The 16,625-nt window shown below is 36.3% G+C and overlaps 1 protein-coding gene across 1 annotated transcript in view; it reads right to left on the minus strand.

Annotated features, from left to right (window-relative positions):
- me1 (malic enzyme 1, NADP(+)-dependent, cytosolic) overlaps window positions 1-16,625 on the minus strand; it is a 210,428-nt gene that overhangs the window by 31,025 nt on the left and 162,778 nt on the right. The window contains exon 6 of the mRNA XM_030158231.1: window positions 3,743-3,846. Within this exon, the coding sequence (XP_030014091.1) occupies window positions 3,743-3,846 (104 nt within the window). The remainder of the gene's footprint in view (window positions 1-3,742; window positions 3,847-16,625) is intronic.

Below are 16,625 nucleotides of genomic sequence, written 5' to 3' on the forward strand. Positions count from 1 at the left end.
TATAAAACACTGAAGTAAATAAACACATGAGGTCCAAGCTCTGAGAGGGGGGCACGGTGCAGGACTCTAATCTCATTCCAGTTTCAAAGATAAGATCGATGCGTTCAAACTAAACGAGTGACAATATGGAACAGTGAACGCCGCGGTGTTTCCAATCCAAACACCCCTCGCTGTGATCCGTCGCTGAATAAGACCAGGTTTAACACATCAACATGACATCACAGCCCTGAATTATGTATCTGTGTTTTTGGAAGAGATAGGGCCAGATATTTAGCCTGGCTCCGGACCACTGGAGTCAGCACAGAAAAATAAATCCTTCCCCAAACCAGAGTCCCCCCCTGCTATTCCTGAAAGAGGATCTATTTACTGTACATATCCAACCACGCTCCCCGAGTTACAGAATAATCTGCAATTACAGTGTTAAGCATCTCCAAACAAGCACGGTTTTGTTTAATGCTTTAAAATTTTAAGGTTTCTGTGACTCTAAACAAAGACCAAAGGCTGGTTTATGATGTTGCCAGCTGCTAAAAACAAACAGATGTTGACTTTATCTGTTGACACTTCAATCATCCTCTTCGTGGCTCTGAAATGAAACCTCAGGCCTCTGCTTATTCTGTCAATGGGAGGTGATTCACTTCCCTCAATGTGTGCACCAAGGTTATTATCGTTAGCGAAAACTAACGAAATGACAAAAACTAGAATTGAAAAAACATTTTCGTGAACTGAAATAAAAACTGTAATTAAAAGAAAAAAAAAAGATAACTAACTGAAACTGTATTGTGTGCTTACAAAACTAACTAAAACGAATAAAAATTATGGATAAAATTCCCTTCGTTTTCATCTTTGTAAATGTCGGAATGATACAAAAGTGATTTATTTCGCTCTAGCAGTTTTAGCTAGCGACACCATATGGTACTTCACGGTCCGTCACTTCTCGTCACTTGTCGTTTCCAGTCGTCTTCTGGTCCCCACTCTACCTGGAAACATGGAGACTAAAGTTGGGAGAAAGCAGCAGAGTCCTGTCTGGGATTTATGTGAATACGACGGCGAGGAAGAGAAAAGATACGACAAAACTAAAATTAATACTGAAACTAAACTAAAACTACAGGGTGGGGAAGCAAAATTTACAATATTTTGAGGCAGGGATTGAAAGACAGTGTATGACCAATGAGTTTATTGAAAGTCATAAGAATTTATTTGCCACAAGAAAATTTACATAATAGAAAATGTTTTTATTCTATGTGTCCTCCTTCTTTCTCAATAACTGCCTTCACACGCTTCCTGAAACTTGCGCAAGTGTTCCTCAAATATTCGGGTGACAACTTCTCCCATTCTTCTTTAATAGTATCTTCCAGACTTTCTGGTAATAGTTTTGCTCATAGTCATTCTCTTCTTTCCATTATAAACAGTCTTTATGGACACTCCAACTATTTTTGAAATCTCCTTTGGTGTGATGAGTGCATTCAGCAAATCACACACTCTTTGACGTTTGCTTTCCTGATTACTCATATGGGCAAAAGTTTCTGAACAGGTATGGATAATAGTGTTAGGTATGATTATGACATCAATATATGTTTGGTTTCAAAACAATTGACGTAGTGCCTGCTGAGAAAAACCAACTAAATGTTCATTGTAAATTTTGCTTCCCCACCCCGTAAGCATTTAGAAAAAAATGAAAACTAATAAAAACTAGCAAACCTGCTCTAAAAACGAATTAATACTAACTGAATTAAAGGGAAAAAAAGTCAAAACCAAATAAAACTAAACTATAATGAAAAATCCAAAACTATTAGAACCTTGGTGTGCACTCGTTTGTTCCAAAGCATTTCAATTCGGGGCCTTCAATACAATACGGAGGTGTACCGAATGAATACATGTGGACTATGTGAAGAATGCAAACACTCGCCTTAAGTTTCCACACAAACCTTGAAGTGGAGCGCATACAGTATGAGCAGGGTGGACAAAAGCAGAACCCATGTGCATTATTTGATATCCTAGTCGTCTAAGCGGTAAATACACCATTGACATTCAGAAGGTGAACCAGTATGGCAGCTCAGAGCAGTGTCACTGGTACAAAGACAGAGTTGGAAGACCTTCTGCCTTCTCTAAAGTCTCCAATTTGGGAGGATTTCGGATTCCCTGTCAGTTTTGTCAATGGAGAGAGACAAGTCGACAAAACAAGAGCGGTATGCCAGCACTGTTTCAAGACCGGTGATCAGTCAAGTTTTTAAAAATAACATTGGTCTCCTTCACTGTACTGAAAACGTACCGAACCGAAATGTTTCTGTACTGTTACACCCTTAGCAATAACCCAGCAAAATGTGAATTATGAGCAATAAGTCGCCCAATAATCTACTGTTCTTGCAACAACAATGCAATATTTATTCAATGTTCAACTGTTAATATAGTGTCTATTCATATTTTATATCTATTTTTATTTTATTCTACTTTTTAAAAAATGCAGATTCTGTTTTCTTATTTATTTTTTGTAATTGTATTGCTGTATTCTTATTTTCTGACTGTTTTTTTTTTTTTCATAATGTTGCACTGACTCTCCTAATTTCATAGTACACACAGTGACAATAAAGGCTATTCTGTTATATCCAATAGAAAGACTGTGTGTCTTAAAACATGAATGATCAGGGTCTTTAAAGGAGCAATGTGTAATATATAGTGACATCTGGTGGTAAAGCTGCAGACTGCAACCAACTGAATACATCTATGGTGGCCACTAAAAGGGACATTTATGTTTTTTTTTTTAATTTTTGCCTATTGATTTCAATTGAGACGCTATTTAATTGCTTTTATTTGTACTTTTGTAGCAAGTTTTATATATCATCGCCATCAGGTGGAAACCTCTTACATCCAAAATGGTTATTTTTCAGGAAACTGGAAAAACTATGTATATTCTAAATAAATGACTGGAGTTAAGAGATGTAGCCGCAAGCCGATTTTAACACTTTTCATTGGCTAAGTATTTCTAAAACTGTCAGACCAACATGAAGACTGACCAATACTGAATGTTGTCCAGAGTATATGATGATGTTTTATGTGTCTTTTATACTTCTAGTTACACTTTTTTTTTTTTTTTTTTTAGATATTTGTGCCGTCAGGGTTTTTCTTTTATATATTAGTTTTTGTACTCTTTTATATACATTATCTATACTTTTTTACAACACCTAGGACGATTGCACTTTTTAAATTTCATTGTACCTGTACAATGACAATAAAGACATTCTATTCTATTCTATTCTATTCTATTCTATTCTATTCTATTCTATTCTATTCTATTCTATATAATCATTTTATGACAAAAGAAAGACCAAAAATGGACTTACAAGGTTTCTGCCCAACAGCGACAATAAGCTGTACAGATTGGAAGGTACTTGTAATGTTGTTGTACGTGTTACAATAACAAATAAAGCTGTTCTATTCTATTCTATTCTATTCTATTCTATTCTATTCTATTCTATTCTATTCTATTCTATTCTATTCTATTCTGTCTCTGCAAAATGACCACAACAGGTAAAAGTGAGTCACCCTTGACCACATCCAGACCCTGAACCCCTCGAGGCTTTTTAACACACCAGGACTTGGCTGCTTCACGCTGCTAACGCCGACCATGCTAAACTGCTTAACATTTTTCTGTCAGAGCTCGATGTACCATCTGCGCTGAAATGACAACAGCAGACGAGGTGAAGGAAGAGGGCGAACGATGAATGGAAGGCTGAGATGACTCTACCTGTCCGACACGGCCTTCATGAATTCGTCCAGCAGGTCGTCGTAGGCCTGGCCGCGCACTCGCTTGTGCCTCAGTCCGATGTAGAGAGGGTCCTTCAGCAGAGTCTGGAAAACAGACGGCATCCACGGACGTCAGAGAGAGGGAATAAACAGAAGGGCTGAAATATCACTATATGGAAGAAAGTATGTGGACATGTTGAATTCAGGTGTTTCTTTTCTAACAGGGGTCTGGGATACAAAACAATAATGAGTAATGTCAGAATATAGTTTTATATTGGGATAAATGTCATTACATTGGTTAGTTTGGGTTAAATTCTTATCTTTGCTTCCAAAATGTCTCAGAGATGTTTTTTACTTAATCTCCGATTAAACTTTAACCCTGTATAATGTGAATTATGTGCAATAATTACATGCACCTCTATTGTGTTTATTTAATTTTACTTATTTATTTTACCTGAACCTTTTATTTTGCTGCTTTTATTTGCATTTTTATAGTATTTTTTTTGTATTGTATTGAATTGTTTTTTGTATTGTATATGATCCACACTCATATATGTGACAGTTGTCACTTTTCCATTGATTCTCAAATTGCGCGAATAAAACTCGCGCATAAAAATTTGCCCAATGGAAAAAAAAAATCACCAAAACTCTTGTTTTTTGATGAAAAGTTTTTGTGCTGGCAAGAGGTGGTTTTTCAGGCGTAGTGAAATTGGTATATCACACAAAACTCCAATGGAAAGACCTTTTTCCACAACTAGAGTCATGTGAATTGAAAAAAAAAATTAAACGGATTTTGACAGATGTTACAACAAGCAAAGAAGAAGAGTTTTAAAACAAACATGTCACGATATGTGTGGACACACCAGGAAACCCAATCGTTTTTTAATTTAGTACGGGACAGAGGGGTAATATATAATAATAATAATAATAATGAATATATCTGTAAATCAACACAATATTTATGTCTGTTGCCATGTTTATGGAATGGCTTCTTGTGTCATCTCACAAAAATAAATAAACAAATCAACGCATTTGTGATTTAATGGAAAAACTAACATTATGCACTTCTGTTTTTTCAACATTTAGTAAATATTGGTATAATTTTGCGCATACAGTTGCGGAAAAAAATATTAGACCACCTCTTGTTTTCTTCGATTTCTTGTTCATTTTAATGCCTGGTACAACTAAAGGTATGTTTGTTTGGACAAATACAATGATAACAACAAAAATAGCTCATAGTAGTTTGATTTCAGACCTGATATCTATCCATTAACATGTTTTCTTGATAAAAACCAAAATCACTTCAGTTCTTACATCAATATCTATGGCATTGTACTGACAAAAACAGTGCTTTTAGACATTCTGTGTTTTCTTTTCTGTCTGTTTTAGTCACATGACACACACAGGAGTTAGTGCTGGATTGCATAACCATTTTTTTTGATGACTTTTGATGGTCTAATAATTTTTTCTGCCACTGTATGCCCAATGGAAAAGCCACTAGTGATGTATCATAATAACCCTGAATGGAACAGAAACGAAAAAGGAAAATCCACTTCTGAGCAGCTGTGTATAGATGGCGGTGAACTAAGTAGAAGAAAACCTGCCCCCACTTTTAAACACTATACATAATATACACTAATGAAACCATAAAATCCATATTTTACTCCAATGGTGAAATTCCGTCTCCTTAAAATCTTTCTAAATCTTCTACACTGAACCATTAAAAGACGATTACACACAGGATCATATGTTTTGCTGAAAAGGCCGTCTTGTACCGTATTTTAGATGCTTTTATCATGAATGTAAAACACATGTACGTCTGTTTGTGTACACGTCTCTTTTATGTTCTAACCCTCTGTGAGCCGGGAGCAGATTGAAGAATCACAGTCTGTGAGCTCAGTCTTTTCTCTATGTTTTGAACAGTCATGGATGTGAAAATGAAAGAGATGTATACAGTAACACATGCACACACCTGTGCCTCTGCAGACCTTAAACCTCTGGTATAATGTGAACCATGTGTGTCCTACGGGGCTGAGAAACACCTCCTGCCAGTTCACAACAATACGCAGACATGCATCCATTTACAAAAGAACTTACTGTCAATGAAGTTTTTGCCCATATTTAAGAGAAGAGGTCACTATTATTATCATGAATATTTTTTTCTAAATTTTATTTAACCTTTAATTAACCATGAAAAAACGATCCCATTGAGAATAATGCCGCGTTTCCCCTACGTCAGGGGTCTCAAACTCATTTTCTTTCAGGTTCCACATTCAGCCTGATTTGATCTCCAGTGGGCCGGACCAGTAAAATAATAACATAATAACCTGTAAAAAATGACAACTCCAAATTTTTGTCTATGTTTTAGAGCAAAAAAACCCATTAAATTACGAAAATACTTACTTTTATAAACTATCCAAACAAACAAGATGTGAATAACCTGAAAAAAACTGAAATTTCTTAAGAAAAATGAGTGCAATTTTAACAATATTATGCCTCAACTTATCATTTCTACATGTGTATTATGGGTCAGATCTACAAAGACACTAAACACATAACAGGAAGAAAATTGTTAAAATTGTGCTTAATTTTCTTTAGACATTTCAGGTTGTTCATATTTGTTCAGATTATTCACATTTTATTGTTACAAGACAGTTTGTAAATGTAAATATTTTCATGATTTAGTGTTATTTTTTTCACTGAAACAAAGACAAAAATATGAAGTTGTCATAATTTATAGACAGAATATAATATTTTTTTCCACACCAAACCGAGAAGAAAATATGGAGTCATTATTTTTTGTCGGTTATTCTGCTGTTATTATTTGACTGTAGATCGTATTGGTCTGTATGTGGAACCTGAACTAAAATGAGTTCCACAGCCTTGACTGTGGAATTTTTGCACTTTGCAAATTCATCCCACGGGGCCGGATTGGAACCTTTGGCGGGCCGCACGTTTGAGACCCCTGCCCGACGTGGTACCGGCTTGACTCTGTGGTGTCAAAAAATCAGTATTTTGATCAAAAGTATTCAATTTGTATTCGAAAGTATTTAACCTGTGTTGAAAAAGTTTTCAACCTATATTCATTTGCATGCCTGAAGTTATTCTTGGTGTAATGTGTGGATTGTACCAGAGTAGCTGACTTTTTGCCTGGGAGACCTTCGAAAAAACGAACACGTGAAGCCATCGAAAGAACACGTGAAGTTGTGGAAAGTTACAAAATGGGGCGGGAAGAAAGAGCATGTGAGCTCATGGAAAGTTTCGGCAAATGTGGTGTACAAGAGAAGTACACGTGAGGAAAAATTTTGGACATTCTGGGAAATAATTGACATTTTCTGGGAAAAGTTTAATATTAATATATGATAAATTAATTCTAGGAATCAACTGCATATGTATATTCTCTGACCAATCCTGATAGACACCAAGAAAACCATACCCTATCGGAGACGAGCTAAAAAAGGGGGTTTCTGACGTGACTAGATTAATGTTCAAAATATGATAAAAAATGGGTATGGTTTGTAGCTAAACCCAACGTACTTCTGATAACATAAAAATGGTCTCCCGGGGCGAAAAAGTCAGTTGCTTCTGCGGATGTCAACTCAGTGTTTATTTTATGCATGAATAAACACTTTATGCGGCTCCAATTCTGCTCGATCTCTGACTTTGACTTGACTCTGTGTGCATTTACTTGACGAAGCTCCACTACGTAGATGGGAGTACAGAGACATAAATTCAACATGCCAGAGTACAGTGAGGAAGAGCGTCAAAGGGACCAAAGATGTCTCCCACCTGCGGCGGTAAATTTTTCACGACAACTCGACTCAGCCCTTTTGCGTTTCCATTACGAAAAAGCACCTGGAATCTGGTACCAGGTACTAGTTTTTTGGTATCACCTCCGCTGGGTTTCCAAGACTGGGGAACAGATTCTAAAACGTGACGTGTAAACACTGCAGACCACTGATTGGTCCGAGGGTTGTCCGGTGCTGCTATATCTATTGACCCGCCATTTTACAAAAAACAGATGCTGACGTTGACAGTAAACATAGCGGTAGGTTAATCCACATGATGACAAAAACTATACTGCAAAACTATACCGTGGTCGGTCGAGGAGATTCAGTCTTTGGTGGTCGATGTAAAAATTCAGCATGAGCTTGACGAGACAACACGCAACGAGCGAGTTTATCAGCGACTCAAATAAGAGGACGTTAATTTTTGAGGAATCCTGTATTTGCTTTGAAGTATCTGTTACGATACAGGACACTAAAGCTCAGTGACTCCAGATGAACCTTGTGTGGACTCTCTGGTGGATCTGAAGGCTCTCAAATGCCTCAGTGCTACTGTTGACCACCACGCACCATCTACATCCACCGCTGGATAATGACTCCCAGGTGTCCATAGGGACTCCACATAATTTCAAATTTGCTGCAGCGATGTCCTTGACTCTTCTGAACTGTACTCCTTGACCAGTTTTAACCCCGAGTACAGCAGCTGTTTGAGGATTCTCTCATCTGACGTCCTTACCAGGTGGGCCAGACCGTCTCATTTGAGCTTTCATCATCATCATCATCATCATCATCATCATCATGATCGAGCCAACACTGGGCGTTTCAACTTTAGATTTCAGTGTCAGGAACTTGGTCTTAACGTCAGATTCTCAGGATTTTTCTGAAACAGCTTAAGTAGAAGCAGTTCAGTTTTTGGATAGGACAACAGTAGGTGGTCCAGGGCTCAAATGCAGACAGAAGAGATGTAATGATTAAAGTTCAAAGGTCATGCACAGAGAGATTCTTTTACCTAAGCAGGACTCATGACATTTAACAAGACAACATTACCTACTGTTTTGCTTTCTCATGAACTCTTTGACCTGAAATTCATCCCACAAACATCAAAATGCAGACATAAACCATATTTCCCCCCAAAAAATTACAATCTGATTTTCTGCACTGATAACTTTTAAAATAGTGAATCAATCAAAAATGCAATTTCAGGGCATGAAACTATAACTTGTTACCTCCATCTTGCAGAAAACCACATTTGATTTGCTTCAGTGGTCTCGGAGGAATGTGGATCTTTGTAAAGCATGTCAGAAGTCCCTTCCCTCCAAGTTTTGTAAGGAGACGTGTTGTCCGTTGTGTTGACGCAGTAAAAATATGAAGTTGTCCATTGGGTTCTCGCACAAAAATATCTCTTTTGAAAAAGTGACTGCTTGTTTCTTTTCATTTTCAAATAACGAAAAGAATAATGAATTACATCAAAAAGGAAACAGATTTCTGAGTTTTGCAAACGTTGGTAAGGTGCGAAAATGAATGATTAAAGAAAGATATTAAATTATTAACTCATGGAAGACTGGATTGAGCTCGTCCTCCTTTTGGGCTTTCTATTTTCTTTGTCTTTTTTTCTCTCTTTTGTCATCAAGATGATCATGAACAATAATAGTTACATATTTACACTGAACTCTTCCCTTAAAAACTAAAAATATTTGGTTCTTGGTTAAAACTAAATAATATAAACGTCAATTTAGCACGTTAAAGTTAATCTCAACACTTGACAAAACTAAATTATTCCCTGGCAGACATGCCCCTCAACCTTATGACCATCTAGCTGTAGAAGAAACAAACCCATGACATGTTTTACAAAGATCCACATTTCTCCATGACCACTGAAACAAATTAAATGGGGTTTTCTGCAAGATGTAGGTAACAAGTTATAGTTTCATACCCTGAAATAACATTTAGATCATTCAATTATTTTGAAAGCCATCAATGCAGAAAGTCTGATTGTAATTTTTTGGGGGGACATATGGTAGAGATGTATACACAACAATTTCCCAGTTTGAGATCTATCTATCATCCACCCACCCACCCACCCATCCACCCATCCATCCATGTATATGATGTAGATCAGTGGTTCTCAAACTTTTTACAGTGGAGTAGCTTGAAATACATATTTTTTGTCAAGTACCCCCAACTCTCACTTTAGCATTTTTGATTGAAAAAATGTGGCAAAATGTGTTCCTGTGCCAAAGGTGTCTGTTTGTATGTCCAAAACTTTGTAAAAAAACAACATATATTTAACTGTAATATAATAAAAATGATAAATCTTTAATAGTAAATTTTGTGCAAAATATAACCTGAAAAATGCCCTCTTTCACTGATGAGAAAAATAAATGAATTAGTCCTTAATAAATGAATCTTTCATCAACAAAAAATAATTAATCAGTAAAATAAACTCATCTTGAATAATATAAAACAGAATTGTTCTTAAAATCTTACCAAAACTTAGAGGGGACCGCTGGGTTTTTAAAAATACTGAAATGAAATAAGGTCAGGAGAGTCAATTATATTATATTAATGTATTTACTGTGTTTTATATTTCAGCGTTAATTATCTTTATTACCTCTGCCAAGGAATGGTGGAGATTATGTTTTCATCAGGGTTTGTTTGTCTGTCTGTTAGCAAGATAACTCAAAAAGTTATGGACAGATTGGGATGAAATTTTCAGGAAATGTTGATACTGGAACAAGGAACAAATGATTACATTTTGGTGGTGATCGGGGGGGTGGGGGGCAGATCTGTCCTGATGGAGGTCTGCAATCTCTGAGTGCTTTACTTGTTTATTTTGTGTTTAGTACATGATGACTTATTCAGTGTATTTAAAAAAAAAAAAAAAATTCAAGTACCCCCTGGTCTTTTTCCAAGTACCCCTGGGACTACGCGTACCCCCATTTGAGAAAGACCGATCCAGATGATGTTATATCCACTTTTACTTACACATCCATGATTATACCCCTGCTTAGAAGTAGCACATAAGTCAAATAGCTGAGGGTGCTGGCCTCAGATATCAGTTAAAAAAAGAAAGAACAATGGAATGAGGTTTTCTTAGTTCTAATTGTGTATTTTGGGACTGTACACACACAGTAGGAGGCCAGACTGAAGACTCGGGCTCTTGAATTCACATTGTTCCTCAAATAAGAACTAAAACTGAGCCAGGAGGGAGATGAAGGAGAACCCACGGTGACCTTCCACCTCAGGATTTTGAGGAATGAGCGCAGGTTAGTGAGAAAACCAAAAGCAGAGATCGATGGTATGCATTTGTGACAGACACGGAATACGAAGGAGACTGAAACCGTGATGAATTAGGTGGATGTAAATGCCACATAGCGTCGATAAATTGCTTACAGACGTTGCCGTTTCGGTTCCTGCGAGTATTGACACACTTCCTGATCAACCGAGTCATATAAAGTGATGTCATACTTTATACTGGCTCCTACAGAACAGAGGTTTTCTGTGGACGGGCCTTAAATCGGCTCACTCTACTCGTTATGCTCCGACTTTCAGGGCATTTTGATCTCGAATGGATGGGGAGTTGATCCGGAGCACCGTAACGCCTCGTTGGGACTGGCGACCTTTACTTCCCTGGGATCTCAGAGATGGATAATTACAGGGTGCCATTATGACCACCGGGGCTTGGATTCGCCAGCAGCCACCTTTCCATAGCGGGGTCAAGAGCTGCCACGTCCAAGAACAGCTCCGACGGTTTATTTAAAGGGATATTTATTTGAAGTTGACAATTCATTTCCTGGCAAGCATTTAATGGGCAGTAATAAGCAGGGGGTGGCCGGCTTCAGCTGCAACCAAAACAAGCAAAACATTTTCATCTAACCCAGTGGAGATGATATCAGAGAGGGTTCTGCTGGTACAGTATTTTTACAGGGTGATGCAACAGTTAAAGACATTTAGACATTTTTATTTCACCTAACCTCTGTTCATTGTAATGCTTACTTCTGCTTTTTTTTTTTTTTTTTAATTAAATATAGGCCAGTGTTTTTCAACCTTGGGGTTGGGACCCCACGTGGGGTCACCTGGAATTCAAATGGGGTCGCCTGAAATTTCTAGTAATTGATAAAAATTATAAAAACAAAACAAAACAAAAAACACTTACAAATAAAAAATATATGGTGAGTTAACAGAGACAATCCCAATCCATAAAAAACATGACAAACTGTGAGTCTGAAACTGCAGCACTGTGATTCTGTTTATCTGTCAAATGTTCAATGTGGTCGGTTTCAGATGCTGCAGCTCTTTCATAATTCATAGTTTGAGTTCTTGTTTGTTCAGTATTAATTGTCAGCCTTGTAAATCCAAGCTGGACTGACTGTACATATCCTGACCAAGGAAAATAAAATTCTCACTTTGTGCAGTAATCTACACCTGGATTTTGTGCCTGCATCCATAATAATATACATTACATAGACTAAATGTCATCTAAAATTAACCTTTATTTGCAACATAGTACAGCAAATTATTACATGATCTAAAGCAAATTAATTTTGGCAAAAAAAAAAAAAAAAACCTCACCTCAGATAACTCAAATACACCTTGACCTTGATTTCTCAAAAGTAGAGGAGGAGGAAAAAAAAGAGGAAGCTACCTATAAAACTTGACAAGGATCCAACAAGTAGTTTTTTTGATGTTTGTAGAAATTGCTAACAAAGGAACGAAAAGTTGTGGCCTTTGCATCTTTATTAGCTAGGTGTACCATTCTTTTCAAATGGAAGGACTCATCACCTCCAACACGTGATCAATGGATCAGAGACATCACGGTTAACATAAATTTAGAAAAAAATTCCTTTGTAACAGCTCATGGTATATCGGGCAGTGAGCTAAAAACTGGCTCAAGACCCATCGGCTGTTCAGCTCTAATGTGCTCTCTTGGGTCAGACGGTACAATCTGAGAATGTATCTTTGTGTCAATAATCTTCCCGTTGAGGAACTGACAAAACTGCCTTTATTGTGAGCAACTGAGATGGTCCTGATTGAATTTCAGCGGACTGACCTCACTGACACGGCGCTGAACTGCGGACATGAGTTTTGTTTCTGTCCGAGATTATCTACTGTTGATTGGCTAAGCTGTCCTTTGTGTCGTACAGCCTCTTTTCTCTCAAATGGGATTAGTGGTGGTGTATGGCTTCACAGTGTATTCCTGACACAGAGGCTTCATTTTCTCGGTGCGATTGTTTCTAAAGTGATGAAAGCCAGAATTCAGGAAGGAAAAAAAAAAAAAAAAAACAGCGTAAAGTTATATTTGCAGTTTTGTGATGCTGCGACGCTTTTGATGAGGATGTTTAATAAGTGGTTTAACATGCAGAGCCCAGTGTTAAAGCCTAACTACAGCCTTTAAAAATGAATTTTAGAGGAGCAGGCGGGAGAGCTTTAGAAGTGAAAGCCCACCCACGACACACAAACAGCATATTGTCCAGAATGACATCAGTGCCTTTCATTCACATGAGTTAATGTGTCTGTGCGAGGTTATTCCAGGTGACTTCAGACTCACTGATAAACGGCAGATTCAGTCCAGGGAGAGAACGGTGAAACGCAGGAGATTAGATGACTTGAAACTGAATCAGGCCTTTTATAGTTTACGAAAATTAGGTTTAACACTGTAACGTCCTGTGAAAAGCACTTCAGGGTATCTGCAGTTTTGATGAAGCCAAATATATATGACTGGATTCATTTAACATTAGCCTAAGTCATATTTTTTCAGGTTATAGTCAATGATGAAAAATGAAACAGTAGTGCAACACAGAGTAAAGTTATACAGATATCACAATTTGGCCAAAAATATGACTTAGGCAAATATGCTAACAATATATAGGTATATATATATATATAGGTATATATATACATATATGTATGTATGCATATATATATATATATATATATATATATATATATATATATATATGTATAATGATTTCGATTTTATATAGCACTTTTCTAGACACCAAAAGCACTTTACATTACTGATCCATTATTCATTCGCTCTCACATTCCCCCTCTGGTGGTGGTAAACTACATCTGTGGCCACAGTTGCCAATTTGCGCCTACGGCCCCTCTGACCACCACCAAACATTCATATGCATATTCATACACCAGTGTGAGTGGCACTGGAGGGTGAAGTGTCTTGCCCCAAGGACACAACAGCACATGGACAGAGCAGGATTTGAACCGCCAACCCTTTGGTTATTGGATGACCCACTCTACCACCTGAGCCATGGAGCCATATATATATATATATATATATATATATATATATATATATATATATATATATATATATATATATATATATATATATATATATATGTATATATATGTAAGTACATGTATTTGTGTTTTTTAGGGTATTTTAGTTTATTTTTAATGCATGTTGATGTATAATAACTTTAAATTGTTATATCTGCATAACTTCAGTCTGCTAACACTGCTGCATCATTTTCCATCATTATCTATGTTCTGAAACAAATATGACTGGAGGCTAACAATATGATAAAATACACAAAAATATGACAAAAGACACAAAAATGACACTAAAATTCACACAAGAAACATGCTAAATGCACAATCAGGGTATCTGCAGTTTTCATGAAGCCAAATATATATAACTGGGTTCATATAACGTTAGCCGAAGTCATATTTTTTCAGGTTATAGCCAATGATGAAAAATTAAACAGTAGTGTAACACAGAGTAAAGTTATACAGATATCAGAATTTGGCCAAAATTATGACTTAGGCAAATATGCTAACGATATATGGGTGCATTTTAGCTTATTTTTTGTATATTTTAGTGCTAATATGCAGTGGTGCACAAAGGGTCCCCTGGGGCCCCAAGCAATATATATAGCATGCAACCTGCACACAATATCTCACTCTGACAGAGACAGACAGGTGAGGGAGGGGCAATTTGGACTCAGGGGGCCCCTTCAGAGAATTTGACACAGCTAGTTGTTACTGCAACTTCTCCCTGCCGCTGTGTAGTGAACTTATTCTTTAGACTGTTTGTGTCAAGTCTGTTGGTCCTTTGGGGGCCCCTGCTGGCTTAGGGGGCCCCAGCAGCTGCCTGCCTTGTCTAATGGCAAGCTGCACCACTGCAAATATATGTGTTTTTTTAGGGTATTTTAGTGTATTTTTTAATGCATGTTGGTGTATAATAACTCTGAATTGTTATATCTGCATTTCTTCACTCTCCTAACACTGCTGCTTCATTTTCCATCTTCGTGTTCTGAAAAAAATATGACTGGAGGCTAACAATACGATAGAATACACTAAAATATGATAAAATACACAAAAACAATGCTAAATTACGCAATAAATCTGCTAAATACGCAGTCAGGGTATCTGCAGATTTGATGATACCAATTTTTTTTTACTTTTGAAGACATTTTTTTATTCATCTTTGGTCATATTTCCGACCTTCCACTCACATAAATGACAGTCCAACAGGCCTCATAGTTGTTGTGTTGAACCAGCTTTAACCGTGTTTCAATCCAGCTAACGTTCCATTTCCATTTGTCTATGACTAATGTTTCTGCTATTGATGTTCCAGCTGCTAAACCTGAACCCCTCCACCCATGAATGACTGGAGTTATTATACACCAACATGCGCAAAAAATACACTAAAATACCCTAAAAAAAATAAATACATGCCCTAAAATATACAAAAAAATATGTTAAAAAGTACTACAATACACAAACAATATGATAAAATACACTAAAAGTATACTAAAATGTACAAATAATCCACTAAATACACAATCAGGGTTTGATGATGCCAAATTGTTGACTTTTTAAAACATTTCTCAAGTCGTCTTTGGCCAAATTTCAGTCCTAACTTTCAAATAATAAGAGTACAACGGGCCTCAAAGTTATTACACACCAACATGCACAAAAAATACACTAAAATACCATAAAAAACACAAATATATGCACAAAAATATACAAAAAAATGTTCTAAGATATACTAAATTACACAAATAATATGCTAAAAAACACTAAAATATGATCAAATACACAGAAATTACACAAAAATACACAAAATTCTGTTAATACACAATCAGGGTATGTTTGATACTGCCAAATTTTTGACTTGTTAAGAGATTTTTCAAGTCTTCTTGGGGTCAGATTTCAGTCTTTACCTTCACAAAATAATGGTACAACGAGCCTCAGTTATTATACACTAGCATGAACAAAAAATACACAAAAATATACCAAAATGCACAGAAGTTCACTGAAATTTATGCTGAAGTAAAATAAAATACACAAAAAATAAACAAAAATGTATTAAATATACAAAAATATGCAAAATAACACAGTCAGGGTCATGATTTCTAGGTTTTTATGTCATTATTTTACTGCTCTGACCCACTCACATCGGCTGAACGTGGCCCCTGAACTTGTTTCATATTTCTTATTGGTATGCATACAAGAAAACAAAAAGTACATGCCAACACCATGGCACACTGATGTCAACATTAACCAGGTTTGTAAACATCATTACTTTCGAATTTGCTTTTTTTTTGTGATAAATAACAATGAAACCAGACGAACAATACAATGAAAAGAAAACTAAGACATAGTCTGAATAATATAATTAAACTAATGACATAAACATAAGAAAACAAATGAATAAATAATAAATAAATTAAAAAAAAAAAAAAAAAAAAAGGAAGGGGAAAGGGAAAGGGAAAGGGAATTACATTGTCTCAAAAAAAATCCATAAACACTTGCCATTTATTATAGAACTGGTTCGAGTTTCCTCGCTTCGAATATCTAATTTTCTCTACTTTTAAAAAAGACATAACATCATTAATCCATTGTGTACTGGAAGGGGCTATTGTAGATTTCCAATTAAGAAGGAGGTGGCGTTTAGCAATCAGGGAGGTAAAAGCTATCACTTTTAACTCTTTTACAGAGTATTGAGTATACTCTTCCGGGAGACCAAAAATAGCAATGTGTGGTGAAATGTCAATAGTTTTCGAAAATACCTTGGACACGGTGTTGAAATAAATGGCCCCTGAACTTAAATGAATTTGAAGCCTCTTGGTC

This window comes from Sphaeramia orbicularis, chromosome 16 (assembly GCF_902148855.1).
Source record: "Sphaeramia orbicularis chromosome 16, fSphaOr1.1, whole genome shotgun sequence".
NCBI classification, from domain to species: domain Eukaryota; kingdom Metazoa; phylum Chordata; class Actinopteri; order Kurtiformes; family Apogonidae; genus Sphaeramia; species Sphaeramia orbicularis.